Here is an 18,259-nt window from a genome sequence, read left to right as displayed (position 1 = left end):
ATTAAGATGTATAGATATTTCAACAAGTTCAATAAAAATAGAAGAGTATTTTATAGATTTTTTAAAAGTGAATGATACCTCTGGTCAATGTATTTTTAATGTATTCACAAGTAAAATAAAAAATCTTGAACTTGATATAAATAATGTGAGAGGACCAAAATATGATAATGGATCTAATATGAAAGATAAACAGCAAGGTGTGCAAAAAATATTATTAGATATAAATTTAAAGTATTTTATACATCATGTGGTTGTAACAGTCTTGATTTAGTTATTTGTGATATGACTAATTCACGTGTTGATGCTATTACATTTTTTGGAGTCACACAACACATATACACATTATTTTCTTCTTTTATAAAAAGATGAAAAATTTTGCAAGATCATGTTTTACATTTGACGCTTGAACCATTATCACAAACACGTTGTGGATATCGTATTGAAAGTGTTAAAGCAATAAAATTTCAAACTCCACAAATAAGAGATACTTTATATCAATTAATAGAAAAACTAATGAAGATCCTAAAACAAAAAATGAAACTATTTGTTTAGCAACATATGATATTTAGAATTTTGAATTTTTGTTAGACATGATTATTTGGTATGATATGTTGTTTGTTGTTAATATAGTTAGTAAATATTTACAAAATAAAGATATGGACATTGCTATTGCAATAGATCACTTGAAAGATCTTATTTCTTTTTTAAAAAACTATAGAGAAATTGATTTTAAATCTTTTATGATTTTTGCTAAAGAGATTACAGAGTAAATGAATATAGAATCAAAGTTTCATGAAAAACGTACAATAAAAAGAAAGAAACAATTTGACAAGAATGAAAATAAGGAGATGAAATTATCTAGTGAAGATTTTTTTAGAATTAATTATTTTACATATTTAGTTAATCATGTTATTTCTTCTTTTCAAAATAGATTTGAATAATTTAAAATTTATGAAGATAATTATGGTTTTCTTTATAATGTAGAAAAGTTAAAATTTTTTGATGATGATAATTTGAAGATAAATTATTTAAATCTTGAAAATTTTCTAAAACATGATATGTTATCTGATATTGATGGTTTAGATTTATTTTTAGAATTAAGAATTTAAAAGAAATTATAACTATAGAAATTAAAACTCTACTTGCGATACTAAATTTTATAAAAAAGTAAATTCTTTTCCAAATGAATGAATCACTTATAGAATATTATTAACCATTTCTATTACTGGAGTTTTGGTAGAAAGAAGTTTTTCAAAACTAAAATTAATAAAATCTTATTTATATTCAATTATGTCACAAGAAAAATTAAATAATTTAACTATATTATTAATTGAATAATATTTAACTATATTAAATGAAAAAATAATTATATTTATTAATTATAAATATATAAAGATAATTTGATAGTTGAATTCATGGACTCATCTCATCAATTAGGATTAAAAAAATTTACACATAAATTTGATGTCAATTACTCAAGACCAGGTACATGCAAGTGATTTTTTTTGTACACGTACTAGAGTTATGGTGTGCGTGATTTATGTGTAAATAAAAAAAATATTTTAAACAAAAATTTATTATGTGACAATTGATAGTTGTATAGTCTAGTTTTTATGTCAATTTAAGGTAAAGTTTAGGTAAAAGTTAAAGTTGATAAAGTGGTAATATTAAATATTTTATACTTATAAAGTCAGAAGATTAAATCTTGATAATTAAGTTTTATTTAAATTTTTTAAATAAAAATATAAAAAAGATTTTAAAATTTACCTTGTTAAGGTCACTCCATAACACCAAAATGCTTATTTAGTATAGACATATACACAACTATAACACAATGTTGAGCGCCAACTCTCCACCCTCATGGCTTACTTTCTTTTAAAAAATAATAATTTTTTGTTTTGTTTTTACTTTTTTTTTTCAAAAACAATCACAAACTTATCTAGGGTATGCAAAATTTTAGTTAACGGAAATAATTAAATTGAATCAATTCAAATTTACACTTCAGTTCAATTTTTGATAAAATTTAGTTCAGTTAGATTATTTTTTTTAAAATTTTGGTTTCGACTAAGTTTTTTTGTTAGAAATAAGTAAAATCACTTGTACTGACCAAAGTTACAATACAACATTTTTGGCCCATAATAAAAAAAGAAAAGAAGAACAATAAAAAAATTGAACCAATCCTTCCACCTTCCCTTTCGTATTTGACGTTTTTTTCCCTTCGACTATTTCTTTCCAACAAAAGTTATTGGCTTCATCACACAATTCGCACCACTATACTCGCCCATCTACGCCACCTCGACAACCACATCACCTCAAACGTCATCTCTATTTCATTCAATGATTTAGTTACGCCATATGAGCTTCAATTCATTTATTAGGATTATAGACAACCTTCTTAGTTATTTGGTGCGTGCACACACAAATTAGGTAGGTATTCTAGATAATAAAACTTAGATTTATTGAAATCTTGCCATTAGATTCTTTTGATTTTGGTTTGTTCAATTTTTTATTTTTTTTGGAGTTTATTTGGTTTATTCGATCAGTTCAATTTTTACAAGTTTTGTTTATTTTTTTTATTTTCAATTTTTGATTAGTTTAATTTTTTGGTTGGGTCAGTTTGATTTTTTTACAATAGTTTAATTTTTTTTATTATTAAATTTTAATCGATTCGATAATAAAATCAACTCTTTACACAACCCTTAAACTCATCCCACTCCCATGCTTAAGGTCTTGTTTGGTAGTGTTGTGTTTTATTATATTGTATTATTAAAATAATGTTGATAAACTAATGTTAGCTTAATGCATATTTTAATTCCTGAACTAATCAAAAAAATGACTTTAAGAATATCAACTAAATTGTGTTCACTATTCATCCCTAGACAAAATAATTTATACACTTTTAGTCCCTGACTTAATTGACGTTAACTGAGACGTTAACTTTGTCTCGTCACACTGCCACGTCACCAACACATTACTCCTCAGCACTGTCACGTCACTACAGTTTAATGCATTTTTTAGTCCCTGGACTAATAAAAAAATGGCTTTAAGGATATTAACTAAATTGTACTCACTATTCATCCCTGAACAAAATAATTTTATACACTTTTAGTCCCTAACTTAACCGACGTTTAGTTGATATCCTTAAAGTCATTTTTTTGATTAGTTCAGGGACTAAAATATGTATTAAGCCACTAATATTTGGTAACTGAATATTGTGTCATGCTTATCTTTATATATATAAAAGTATGATAGTTTGAAAAAAAAAAAATTCCTCCCAAAACTTGCATTAAAAATTTGCATTTAGTATTTATTGCATTAATAATTTAAAATTTTTAATTGTTTTGAAATAATAAATACTAATTATTGTAAAATTAATAATTAATTTTAAATACATGAGTTTTTCAATGCTAATCATGGGTTTTTCAATACATTATTATGTGAATATTAAATATTTAATTAATCTGTCAATCAATCAAAAATAAATACTATTTATGAGGAATATGAATAGACACTTAAAGTATTAATTAAGTCACAAAAAATTATCTTATCTTTATATAATATAATAATATATAATATCTTTATATATATAAAAGTATGATAGTCTGAAAAAAAATTTCCCTCAAAACTTGTATTAATAATTTACATTTATTATTTATTACATTTAGTAATTTGCATTAATAATTTAAAATTTAAAATTATTTTGAAATAATAAGTACTAACTACTATAAAATTAATAATTAATTTTAAATACATGAGTTTTTCAATGCTAATCATGGGTTTTTCAATACATCACTATGTGAATGTTAAATATTTAATTAATCCATCAATCAATCAAAAATAAATACTATTTATGAGGAATATGAATAGACACTTAAAGTATTAATTAAGTCATAGAAAATTATCTTATCTTATATAATATAATAATATATAATATCTTTATATATATAAAAGTAGCATAGTCTGAAAAAAAAAAATTCCTCCCAAAACTTGCATTAATAATTTGCATTTAGTACTTATTGCATTTAGTAATTTGCATTAATAATTTAAAATTTTAAATTGTTTTGAAATAATAAGTATTAATTACTATAAAATTAATAATTAATTTTAAATACATGAGTTTTAATGCAATACCCCGAGAGCCCAGAGAAGTTAGGATATATCGAAGATAGTGTAAGAAAGGAAACAACACTAGCTGGATACCTTTTGGGCTGAATGTTGGCAAAGAACTCCCAAGTTAAGCGTGCTTGACCTGGGGTAATCCAGGGATGGGTGACCCCCCTGGGAAGTTCGTGTAGGTCCATCAGGGTAAGTTGTTCCGGTTCTTCCTATCGCTCGAGCGGGATGTTACAGGTGGTATCAGAGCCGACCCTTGGCGAAAGCGGTCCGATGAGGGCGGAGAGTGGCGCCGAGGCTCGAGGGCCTGTACAAGGAGCGGCTTCTGGCAGGCTTCTAGGATGGCAGCCCCCAAGGGGAGAAGGTCTGGGACCAGTTGTAAGGTCGCATGACGAGGACGTCATGTGCTCAAGGGGGGGAAAATGTAATACCCCGAGAGCCCAGAGAAGTTAGGATATATCGAAGATAGTGTAAGAAAGGAAACAACACTAGCTGGATACCTTTTGGGCTGAATGTTGGCAAAGAACTCCCAAGTTAAGCGTGTTTGACCTAGGGTAATCCAGGGATGGGTGACCCTCCTGGGAAGTTCGTGTAGGTCCATCAGGATAAGTTGTTCCGGTTCTTCCTATCGCTCGAGCGGGATGTTACATTTTCAATGCTAATCATGGATTTTTCGATACATTATTATGTAAATATTAAATATTTAATTAATCCGCCAATCAATCAAAAATAAATACTATTTATGAGGAATATGAATAGACATTTAAAGTATTAAGTCACAAAAAATTATCTTATCATTATATAATAATATATAATATATTTATATATATAACGTAAGATAGTCATTGTTAATACAGTTTCTTGCTTAAACTGTGTTAATTTATTTTTTTTGTCGAGCTATTACTCTATCTATATTCAATTTATTGAATACAGCAGGTTCCAATGCACTAAAAAATGAATTATTCAATTTAGTTAATACAGCAGATAAATATTTAGGATTTAAAAAATAAAAAAATTATATCTTAGACACATTAAACAGTGATGAAAAGCTTTTGAAATTTATTCAGTTTGGTAAATATGGTTAATGATGGTTTCAACATTAATTCTTCAAGCAGATAAATATTACCGGATATATAATTATCAATTAAAACTAGGAAGGCGGAGACTTAAATAAGTTGATTGTGCTAATTTATTTATTTTTTCCAAAGCTCATCATTCAATTTATTGAATATAGCAGGTTCCAATGCACTAAAAAATGAATTATTCAATAATGATTTATTCACTTTATTGAATACACCATGTTCCAATGCACCAAAAAAATGAATTATTCAATTTATTGAATACAACAGTTCCAATACATCAAAAAATAAATTATTCAATTTATTGAATATAGCATATAAATATTTAGGAATTAAAAAATAAAAAAATATGTATATCTTAGACACATTAAACAACAAATAAATATGGTTAATGATGGTTTTAACGTTAATTCTTCAAGCAGATAAATATTACCGAATTTACAACTATCAATTAAAACTAGGAAGGCGGAGACTTAATAAGTTGAGTTTGCTAATTTATTTTTTTTCCCCAAACTATTACCCAGCCTATATTTAATTTATTGAATACAGTAAGTTCTAATGTACCAAAAAATGAATTATTCAATAATGATTTATTCAATTTATTGAATAAGCAAGTTCTAATGCACCAAAAAATAAATTATTTAATTTATTAAATACAACAGTTTCAGTGCATCAAAAAATAAATTATTCAATTTATTGAATACAACAGACAAATATTTAGGAATTAAAAAATAAAAAAATGTATCTTAGACACATTAAACAGTAGATAAATATGGTTAATGATGGTTTAAATGTTAATTCTTCAAGCAGATAAATATTACTGAATGTGTCTACATTCAATTTATTGAATACATTAAGTTTCAATGCACTAAAAAATGAATTATTCAATAATGATTTATTCAATTTATTGAATACAGCATGTTCCAATGCACCAAAAAAATGAATTATTCAATAATGATTTGTTCAATTTATTGAATACAACAGGTTCTAATACACACAAAAAATAAATTCGTCAATTTATTGTATACAACAGTTCCAATGCATCAAAAAATAAATTATTCAATTTATTGAATACAGCAGGGTCCAATGCATCAAAAAATGAATTAATCAATTTATTGAATACAACAGTTCCAATGCAATAAAAAATAAATTATTCAATTTATTGAATACAGCAGATAAATATTTAAGAATTAAAAAATAAGAAAATATATCTTAGACACATTAAACAGTAGAGAAATATGGTTAATGATATTTATTACCGAATGTGTCTACATTCAGTTTATTGAATACAATAAGTTTCAATGCACCAAAAATGAATTATTCAATAATGATTTATTCAATTTATTGAATACAACAGGTTTCAATGCATAAAAAAATGAATTATTCAATATATTAACTACAACAGTTTCAATGCATAAAAAAATAAATTATTTAATTTATTGAATACAACAGATAAATATTTAGGAATTAAAAAATAAAAAATATATCTTAGACACATTAAACAACAGATAAATATGGTTAATGATGGTTTCAACGTTAATTCTTCAAGTAGATAAATATTACTGAATGTGCCTACATTCAATTTATTGAATATAACAGGTTCCAATGCAGCAAAAAATGAATTATTCAATAATAATTTATTCAATTTATTAAATACAACAGGTTCCAATGCATCAAAAAATGAATTATTCAATTTATTGAATACAACAATTTCAATGCAATAAAAAATAAATTATTCAATTTATTGAATAAAGCAGATAAATATTTAGGAATTAAAAACTAAAAAAAATATATCTTAGACACATTAAACAACAGATATATATGATTGATAATGGTTTAAATGTTAATTCTTCAAGTAGATAAATATTACCGAATGTGTCTAAATTCAATTTATTGAATACAGCAAGTTCCAATGTACCAAAAAATGAATTATTTAATAATGATTTATTCAATTTATTGAATATAACATGTTCCAATGCATCAAAAAATGAATTATTAAATTTATTGAATACAAGAGTTTCAATGCATCAAAAAATAAATTATTTAGTTTATTAAATATAACAGATAAATATTTTAGAATTAAAAACTAAAAATATATCTTAGACACCTTAAACAACAGATAAATATGGTTAATGATGGTTTCAACGTTAATTCTTCAAGCAGATAAATATTAGTGAATGTGCCTACATTCAATTTATTGAATATAACAAGTTCCAATGCAGCAAAAAATGAATTGTTCAATTTATTGAATACAGTAGGTTCCAATGCATCAAAAAATGAATTATTCAATTTATTGAATACAACAGATAAATATTTAGGAATTAAAAAATAAAAAAATATATCTTAGACATATTAAACAGCAGATAAATATCGTTAATGATGGTTTCAACATTAATTTTTCAAGTAGATAAATATTATGGAATGTGCCTACATTCAATTTATTGAATACAACAAACAAATATTTAGGAATTAAAAAATAAAAAAAATATATCTTAGACACATTAAACATTAGATAAATATAGTTAATGATAGTTTAAATCTTAATTCTTCAAATAAATATTATTGAATATGTCTACATTCAATTTATTGAGTACATTAAGTTTCAATGCACAAAAAAATAAATTATTCAATAATGATTTATTCAATTTATTAAATACAGCAGGTTCCAATGCACCAAAAAATAAATTCTTTAATAATGATTTCTTCAATTTATTGAATACAGTAGGTTCTAATGCACAAAAAAATGAATTATTCAATTTATTGTATACAACAGTTCCAATGCATCAAAAAATAAATTATTCAATTTATTGAATACAACAAATAAATATTTAGGAATTAAAAAATAAAAAAAATTAGACACATTAAACAGATGATAAATATGATTAATGATAGTTTCAACGTCAATTCTTCAACCAAATAAATATTACCGAATGTGCCTACATTCAATTTATTGAATATATAATAAGGTCCAATGCAGCAAAAAATGAATTATTCAATAATGATTAATTCAATTTATTGAATATAGCAGGTTCCAATGCATCAAAAAATAAATTATTCAATTTATTGAATACAACAGATAAATATTTAAGAATTAAAAAAATAAAAAAAATATCTTAAATGTTTGTTCTACATAATGGCAAGAATATCCAATAGGGGGTGAATTGGGATTTGCGTAAATTTTTGATAACTTAAAAAATTTTGGTTTGCAGGATACTATGTTTCGAAACTTGAGGAAATATGTTTCGAAACTAATATTTCTGTTAAATATGTTTCGAAATATAGATAAATATGTTTCGAAATCAAACTTACTGTCATGTATGTTTCGAAACCTTACTCACTGATTTGCAAATAATGAAACTCCTTTAGATTTTCAAAAACGATCCTTTTAAAAGCATGAACAATGATAACAAGTAAGAATTAGAAATCAAGTACACACAAGATTTATAGTGGTTCGACACTTGCCTACTCCACTACCTTCAAGCTTACTCATTTGAAGGATTTGCAAACCACAATCACTTTTACTAGCAATCAATAACACCAAGGGTTTTACCACGGTTCACCCTAAAGCCTTACACATTGAGTTTTTACGGGCTCAACTCAAACCTTACAACAAGATAAATAACACTTATTTTTTACAACCCAACAATTTGAATGTAATTAAAACACCTTACCAAATAGTTATAACAAACCTATTAGTATAAAGTAAGGAGAGCTTGAATGAATGAGAGCTTTGATTTTGGCTTGCTTCTCCTGTTTGTACCACAATGCACACCAAGGAATGATTGAAAGAAACTTCTTTGAGAGTTCATTAAAAGAGCTTTGTTCACTTGTGCTTGTGGCAAAAATCTCTTGTAGATGTATAAAATTGTGTATGTTAGAGTCAGAGCCTGCTTGTCTTCAAAGAGCTTATATATATAACAAAATGATAGACTTTTGGCTAATTATAATCGTTAGAGACAAGATAAAAAAGTAGGTTTCGAAATATACTTATTAGGTTTCAAAACAACACATTTTTGCACAAAGGTTTCGAAATATATATAACATGTTTCGAAACATACAGCCTTTACAGCTAGATATGCACCAAGAGACAAAATGAGTAAAAGACATCTTTTTAAAAACAAAATAATTTAGTTTTATTCTCCACTTAAAACATATCTGAATTTTGAACATCAGGGTATAGGAGATATTTAAAAAATAAGCTTTTAAAAAAAATAGCTTTTGAAATAAAGAGCAAAAGCATAACAGATCTTCAGATATTCTTCTGACAGAGTCAGATGTTTCGAAACATAAAAAGAAGATTTTGAAACATACTTCAGAAACATGTTGAACAAGAAATTTAAAAACACTGCTAACAGAAGTTTCGAAACATACTATATAGGTTTAGAAACATAAGCTTAGTTTTCAAATAAGTTTCGAAATACAGCATATAGATTTAGCAAAACTTTAAACTTTATCAATATACATTTCGAAATATATATTGATAACAGACTGATGTTTAGAGACATAACAGACTGATGTTTCGAAATATGGAAACTTTGTTTTGAAATATGATGCATATAAATTGAATTTATTCAAATATATCAAAGAGTATTTCAAATATATATAGAAACATAACAGAACTATGTTTCGAAACATTGAAACATAGTTTCGAAACATGATACTTAAAAATTGGATTTTTTTAAAACATTTGACCTTTAGTGCCAAAACACTAATCATGCATGTTTCTAAATATGAAAGACTTATTTCGAAATATGAGATTTTCATATGATTTTTCATCAAACAAATTTTCTCATATACCAAAACATATGCTACAACATTAGACACATTAAACAGTAGATAAATATGGTTAATGATGGTTTAAACGTTAATTTTCAAGTAGATAAATATTACCGAATGTGTCAACATTCAATTTATTGAATACAACAAGTTTCAATGCACCAAAAAATAAATTATTCAATAATGATTTATTCCATTTATTGAATACAACGGGTTCTAATGTATCAAAAAATAAATTATTTAATTATTGAATTCAACTGTAACATCTCAAAATTTGAGATAATTGGCAATTTTTAATTTCAACATTTGAAGTGATTTGAGAATTTAAGTAAAATAATTAATTTATGGGTTTTAGGGTAATTTATCGAGTTATGTGAGGTTTTATGGAGATTAATGGAAAATATTAAATTTGGTATGTTTTGGGATTAAAAATAATTATTTGAGGTTATAATTATTTTATGGTGTTTAAAAAAAAAAAATAGAGCAGCTGCTGGCGTGAGGCCAAGGCGCGCGCCTGCCACGCTGGCCGCATGCGCGCGGCCAGGCACGCGCGGCCACGCGGGCTGCATGCGCGCGGCTAGGCGCGGCCAAGTGCGCCACGCATGGCCTGCGCGACCCTACTGCGCACCCACGTGGCTGCCTCCTGCAGCCACGTGTCCAACCACCCCCTTGCTGTCCAAACTCAAATTTTTGTGCCCCCGCGATGCTTTACACCTTCCCTTCCCCTTTGGCCTATAAATAGGCCATTTCATTGAGTGAAATAGGGGATTTTGGGGGCGAAGTTTTGGGAAAAATTAGGAAAAATTTTGGAGAAATTATAAGAAATTTTGTCGTTCGAGTTTGGGCTTGACCTAAGCAATCCCGGTATGTTGCAAGGATTAAGAAGATATTTAAGGCAAGTTCGTATTCCTATCTTGCAAGTTCAGTTTCTCTCTCTTCTTAAGTTCATGTTTTTAAATTACAAGTTCTTATTCCTATTAAGGCAAGTTCTTCTTCTTCTTTGTTCCATTTAAGAGGCAAGATCTCAGTTTTCTTATTAATATGCAAGCTCTTAGTTCCTGATCTTTTAAATTGCAAGTTCTTCTCCTATTTTACAAGTTCAGTTCATATTTTCTCAAGTTATGTTTTAAATTACAAGTTCTATTTTATAACTCTTGTCATTGCAAGATCCTACCACTTAATTTCTAAATTCCATGTTATTTTCTTATTTTGCACATTATTTCCCCCTTGCCAGTAAATTATTCCATGATTTACATTTACACCTATTGAATCTTAAATAGTGTTTGTTTCACCCTATCTTTCCTTGGGAATGATGTTTTATTGTGGACATGCAAGAGTTTGATGTTGTCTTGCATGAATGTTGCCCCATTGTGCATATTGTTTCGTTAATTGCATGCCAATTATATATGAGAAGTTATTACAAATATTGTAATACCCCATGTTTAGATAAAGTTGCCACGTAATTTTAATAAGTTTAGAATACCAAAAAATTGGTTTAATAGTAGTTATATGTACCGAATCGACTGTAGGAAATGCCTCGAAGTGAAATTATCTAAGAAAAATTATATGGTCTCGACGAGCGTATCGAGATAGGATTTATGGTATCAAAAGAAATCGAATTCGGAATAATTTTTGGTACAGCTAAAATACAGCTGTCATTTAGGCTGCAAAACCGAATCGTTGTAGGAGACTCCCCAAAAATTAACAGAACCCTAGGGGGGCTCCAGTTTTATGTAATGAACAACCCTTCAATGGTTTCAGGATGAAACGATATCCCAGTGAAGACACTGGGGCGAAATCGTCATTTTTAACTTAGCTTTAAATTATTAATTTTAGATTTTCAGTATCTCAATGCAATCTAATTTAGTGTTGGAGGATGTAATTGCAATTAAGCAATTATTCTAATGAATTTAAGATGAAATGTGAGGCTTAAAAGTATAATTTATCTATTAATATAGTGTAATATATATATATATATATAGTCTGAGCGTAGCAGAATGACACGTGAGAAGCCATAAGTCTCCAATTGCATCCCATTCCTCTGCAAGTTTCATGGATTAAATGGTGTGATTTCACGCAACATGTATGGGACAAGTAAGGTGAGCTTGATTTGATTTAAGTGATATATAATATAGTCTGAGCGTAGCAGAATGACACGTGAGAAGCCATAAGTCTCCAATTGCATCCCATTCCTCTGCAAGTTTCATGGATTAAATGGTGTGATTTCACGCAACATGTATGGGACAAGTAAGGTGAGCTTGATTTGATTTAAGTGATATATAATATTTAAGTGATATATAATATATATATATATATATGAGCATCCGTGCGCGTGTGGACGTGAATGGCAGCTTCCATAATGCTTTATGTTGCTCAAGTGGGATTATTCAAATGTTAAGAGTGATGGACTCCTTGCAAAAATTCATGGCCGAGATTTGTGCAAAATGGGAAGATTGTGATAGGGTAAATTCTGTAAAAGGTATGGAGTAGATTTTGAGCAATTAATGTGTAACCGAATGGAGTAGCGGCCAAGGCAGAGAGGTCTATAAATTGGGATGCATTTGGCCGATTGAGAGCAGTAAGCAAGGGAGAGAGAGAGAGAGATATTGAGAGGGAGTTGGGTGGCAGCTGAAGGCGGCCGGGTTAGCCGCACAGGAAGCTCCCATGGGCGGCCATGGCAGCTCGAGCAGGCAGAGGATGCAGCAGCAAGCGACGCAAAGAAGACCGATCGCGGCGAGGGGCAACGTGGCTGGCAGGGGCGGAGGCAGGCGACGAATGGCCGCGATGAGGGCGCGCAGTGGCTGTGCGTAGGGTACGGAAGAAGAAGAAGAAGAAGAAGAAGAAAGAAAAGAAAAGGAAAAAAAGAAGAAAGAAAAAGAAAAAAAAAAAGAGAGGAAGAAGAAGCTGGTTCGTGGAAGAGGGAAGAAGATAATGAATAGTGGAAGAAAAGAAGAAAGAAAAGAAAAAAGGAAGAAAATAAAAAAAATGGAGAAAAATAGAAAAAAAATAGAGAAAAATCTTAGAAAAATTATGAAAAATAGGAAATTATGTTTCGATAATATTTTAGAGATTTTGGTCTAGAAAATAGTTAGTGCAAGCATTTCGAGAATATGACACGCATATCGAGAAAGCAAAAAAATACTAAGTTAAGGTGAGTAAAATTTCTTAGAAAATTTCATAAATTGAAGAATATTATTTTATGAATTGTCGTAGTGAAATATTTGAGAAAATATTTTAGGAATATTTAGTATGGATTTATTGAGGAAAAATAGGAAGAAATAGAGAAAAAAAATTATAGAAAATGCCAAAAATGATAGAAAATAGGATTTAATGTTTATTTAAATAATTATGGTGATTAAGATGCCTTGAGGAATAAGTTGAAGTGACTTATCAAATTTTGAGATTTGCACGTAAATCGAGGCGATGCACGAGACAATACACGAATATCGAGATAGCCCGATAAGCTCTAGAAGGTAAGTGATACTCCCTAATTAAAGTTAGTTTTATGGAAAATGCTTGGTTAGTAAGTGGTTTATATTCCTCAAAAATATTTTCATCATATTGACATGCCCTGATATGAATCCATCACGTAGATTGCATACATGACATGACTATGAAATACATAAATACACGTTGATATCATTGATCACTCTCATTTGAGGCCATAGGGAGTACGAACTGACACCGCTGCTTTACCAAGGGTGCACCCATACACCTCGGCTTCGAAAGAGGGGGCTGCAAAAATGGTAGGTAGCATGAGGGGTGTAGTTGACACCTACGATGAAAGACATTGCATTCATGCACGAAATATGTTTTCTGTACCCTTACTTAGATGGTTCATCATCTAATTTGGGTTTTGCCCCTGGAATATTCAAACGTTCTAAGTGGAGATTGTAGTAGATTCGAGGATAAATGAGACATGAAATGGCACTTAGCAGGGTGCATGAAGAATGAAATATATGTAGCCCATGTATTTAAATTCTGAACGTTTTGAGAAATGTTGAAGATGTAAGAATTTATTTATGATTAATGTTAAGATATCAGGTTTCGATCATTGCTTTCGCATTTGATGTGTATAATGATTCTCTTTCGAGATTAATGTATGGGAATTCTGAGACAGATTCGAGGAATGATGTGGTTTAGCTTTAGTGTTTGAAAGAAAAAAAAAATTATTGTCCCAATTTATAACGCGCCCGGGAAAGCGGGGCGTTACAAATATGCATGTTATGAGGATGCATGAAACATGTGCATGAAAATGGTTTTTAAATAAATGTGTAAAGGTCTCATGATGCGTGCAGCGGACAAGTCCGCAGGATATATCCGCAAAAAAAATGTTGAGCTCAAAGTTGGACTTCGGTCCCAAGTGTATGTTATGGACTTTGGTCCCATGTTTATAGTTCTAAAAAGTACTGCAAATGAGCATGGATCCATGTTTGATCATTTTATCATGTGAAAGTACCCTAAATGGCATTCATGTCTCTTTTGCTTCTTGATACCCATGACTCTTATGCTTGCTTTCTTCCAATTATACTTACTAGGTCTTGTGGCTCATGTTTGCTTGCATCATTCCAGGTAAAAGTAAGGTTAAAGTAAAGGGAAAGCCAAGCGAGGCAGGATCCATGGGGTAGTAGTGTGTACAAAGCCGTCTCAATCAAAGGTCCTTGGGGGGTGTTTTGCGGTGTGTAATATTAAGTTATGCTTGTTTATGTTTTATGTTGTACCCTTGAGGGGATATGGTGGGTTGTGAACCCTAATAAGGTGTGTAATATTAAGTTACGTTATGGATATGTGGTCCCGAATGTATTTGTCTATGAGTAAAAATATATGAGTGTGGCTTCCATTGTCAATATCAATGAGGATGTGTAATGTTTTAATGGGTTTTGGCATTTATGTCATCTTATTGTGGGTCCTTGGCTAGGGGTACCTACAACAACAGATAAATATTTAGGAATTAAAAAATAATAAAATATATTTTAAACACATTAAACAATAGATAAATATGGTTAATGATGGTTTCAATGTTAATTCTTCAAGTAGATAAATATTACCGAATGTGCCTATATTCAATTTATTGGATATAATAAGTTCCAATGCAGCAAAAATTGAATTATTCAATTTATTGAATACAGCAGATAAATATTTAGGAATTAAAAAATAAAAATATATATATCTTAGACACATTAAACAGCAGATAAATATGGTTAATGATGAATTAAACGTTAATTCTTCAAGTAGATAAATATTATCGAATGTGTTTACATTCAATTTATTGAACACAACAAGTTCCAATGCACTCAAAAATGAATTATTTAATAATAATTTATTCAATTTATTGAATACAGCAGATTCCAATGCATTAAAAAATGAATTATTCAATTTATTGAATACAATAGTTTCAATGCATCAAAAAATAAATTATTTAATTTATTGAATACAACAGATAAATATTTAGGAATTAAAAAATAAAAAATATATATCTTAGACACATTAAATAACATATAAATATGATTAATGATGGTTTCAACGTTAATTCTTCAAGCAAATAAATATTACCGAATGTGCCTACATTCAATTTATTGAATACAACAAGTTCCAATGCACCAAAAAATGAATTATTCAATAATAATTTATTCAATTTATTGAATACAGCTAGTTCCAATGCATCAAAAAATGAATTATTCAATTTATTGAATACAACAATTCTAATGCATCAAAAAATAAATTATTCAATTTATTGAATACAATAGATAAATATTTAGGAATTAAAAAATAAAAAAATATATCTTAAACACATTAAACAATGGATAAATATGGTTAATATTGGTTTAAACGTTAATTCTTTAAGTAGATAAATAGGCAATTGTACATTACAATATGAAGAGTCACAAGATACAGTGGGTTGAAGATTCTAATATGTGATAAAGAGGGTGAATAAATAACTTTGACCACAAATGTTGAATACAAAAAAGTCTTCCAAAATTTACTTTAATCACAATGAAATAAAATTGTTGTTTATAGTATATTAAATTTATTGTGATGTACATTTCATATTTTAAATTATTAATTTATACATATTTTTGTTGAATATTGTATCCCGTGTATCGCACGGGTCAAAAACTAGTTAATGTTAAAAGTAAATAATAAACGTATGATTAGTATTTTATTGTTATGCTATAGATTAGTAAAATAACTAAAAGAGATATTAAAATATTAAATAATTAATCTGTAAGTAGGATAACTATAAAGAAAATGAACAGTTATAAAAGTAAATAGCCTATTAAGAAAACTCACTCAATCAAAAAAATCTACATCAAATTATTCTACTAGCATGTATACATAGGTTCATACATTTTACACCAAATTATTCTACTAGTATTAATTCGGGTCGGGTCGGGTCGGGTCGGGTAGGCTATACGGGCTTACCCATGTATTTAATGGATTATTTATTTATAATAACGTTCTGATCAAGTACTCAGGCGATATGATGGAATTGCAACCAAATGCTGGGCTCGTGGCAACGACAAGCCAAACTTCTCTCTCATATCCAACTCCTCCGGCGAGATTCCGCCGGGAAGTGCCCAATCAAAGCAGTGCACCAGCTGAGCCACCACCAGCCGAATGGTTGTTAACCCTAGCTGAATCCCAGGGCAGATTCGCCGACCCGAACCAAACGGAATAAGCTGAAAATGGTGTCCCTGGAGATCTACATCGCAGCCGACGAACCTTTCTGGAAAGAACTCTTCTGCGTTTTCTGACCACACCTTCGGATCCCGCCCTAGTGCCCAGCAGTTCACCATGATCCTCGATTTCTTCGGAACGAAATAACAATCCTTGCCCAAGACAACGTCGACGTCCTCCATTGATTCGTGAGGAACCAACAAGGGAGCAACCGGATGGAGTCTCAAGCTTTCCTTGATTACCATTTCTAAGTACGGCAGCTTCACCAGATCAGTCTCCTCCACCGTTCGGTCTTCCCCTACAGCCATCTTTATCTCTTCTTGGAGCTTCTTCATCACTCTCGGATTCCTCAAGAGCTCCGACATGGTCCACACGATCTCAACTGCAGAAGTGTCGATCGATCCAGCGATCATGTCCACCGCGATTGCTTTCATGTTCGTCCGATCAATAGGGAAGGAGAACTTGCTAAGACTGGTCGACACCTCATGGGTCAGTGCTAACAATGCATCGATAAAATCTTTCTGTTGGCTTTGGTTCCTACTAGCATCTCGTTCATGCTCGTCGATGATCATTTCCAAGGTTTTGTCAATGGCCTTGCCAGTTTCCTTCATGCGTCTAGTAAACCCCTGAATTTCGAAGACGATATTAATAAGTAAACTAAAAACCTAAAGCACATGACCTAGTTAATCATCGTTGGTTGGATTCCAAGATTCAATTTTTACAAATATATAAATATTCACCCACAGAATAATCAATCAAGCTAAACTTGAATTCAAGATTTTTCTCGAAACCTCAACTCTTAAGACGAATAGATTAATTGTTGGTCAGTGGATTAATGAGCGAACAAACCTGGAGATCAAGCGGCCCCAAGAATGGAAGGTAGTCGGCGATGTTGAAAACTCCGGCCAGCTCCAAAACCTCATGAACAAGGCCTTTCAGGTCGAATCTATCGTCGCTGCTCCGGCCGAAAACCATCCGGCAAGTCAAGTTCTCGGCCAGCACCTCCACCGTCTCGCTCAAATCCACCACGTCTCCCCCCGCCGCCGCCGCCTTAAGCGACTTCACCACCGCCGTCACCTCCTGTCTCCTCATGCCGCCATAAGAATCAATTTTCGCGCCGCTAAGCAGCTCCGTGGAGCACAGCTTCCTGACGCTGCGCCAGTACTCGCCCTGCTCCGTGAAGGCCATGGCCTTGGCGCCGTAGAACAAGTACTCGGAGGCCTGGATTTTGGGCCGGCTAGAAAACGCTGCGTCGTGCTTTTTCAGGAACAGCTCCGCGGCTTGCGGCGACGAGACCACTATGGCTGGCACGGAGCCCAGTTTGATTGACATGATCGGGCCGTATTTCTCTGCCAAATCTCGGAGGCTGCGGTGGGGCAGCTTGCCCAGCTTGTGGAGGTTACCGATGACCGGCAGCCCTGCCGGACCGGGTGGCAGTTTCCGGTCATTTTTCCGTCGGGAAATGGCCCGGCGATGGAGAAAATACCAGATGGCTCCGAGGAGGACAAAGAGCAAAGTGAATGTGGCAGCAGACATAATTAGGTGGACTGAGATGCCACCTTCTTCCGTAGATAAGCTGGTGCATATACATAGAGAGAGAGAGAGAGGTATAG

General features: G+C 30.6%; 1 protein-coding gene across 1 annotated transcript; it reads right to left on the bottom strand.

Annotated features, from left to right (window-relative positions):
* Positions 1-16,265: 16,265 nt before the first annotated feature.
* Positions 16,266-18,259, bottom strand: LOC127793051 (cytochrome P450 CYP736A12-like). Its single transcript, XM_052323818.1, has 2 exons — positions 17,496-18,259; positions 16,266-17,272 (listed from the first exon to the last, which is right to left on the bottom strand). Exons 1-2 carry the CDS (start codon positions 18,180-18,182, stop codon positions 16,433-16,435), a joined length of 1,527 nt encoding a protein of 508 aa, XP_052179778.1. The 5' UTR covers positions 18,183-18,259; the 3' UTR covers positions 16,266-16,432.

The sequence above is a fragment of the Diospyros lotus genome, unplaced genomic scaffold, assembly GCF_014633365.1.
Source record: "Diospyros lotus cultivar Yz01 unplaced genomic scaffold, ASM1463336v1 superscaf1, whole genome shotgun sequence".
NCBI classification, from domain to species: domain Eukaryota; kingdom Viridiplantae; phylum Streptophyta; class Magnoliopsida; order Ericales; family Ebenaceae; genus Diospyros; species Diospyros lotus.
The sequence above is the reverse complement of the archived record's forward strand: the minus strand, read 5'-3'. Positions and strand labels throughout refer to the sequence as shown.

Coding starts and splice junctions, on each gene's coding strand:
- LOC127793051 (XM_052323818.1), bottom strand. CDS start 18,182: ATGTCTGCTGCCACATTCACTTTGCTCTTTGTCCTCCTCGGAGCCATC. Junction 17,273..17,495: donor TGGGGCCGCTTGATCTCCAG/GTTTGTTCGCTC, acceptor TTCGAAATTCAG/GGGTTTACTAGACGCATGAA.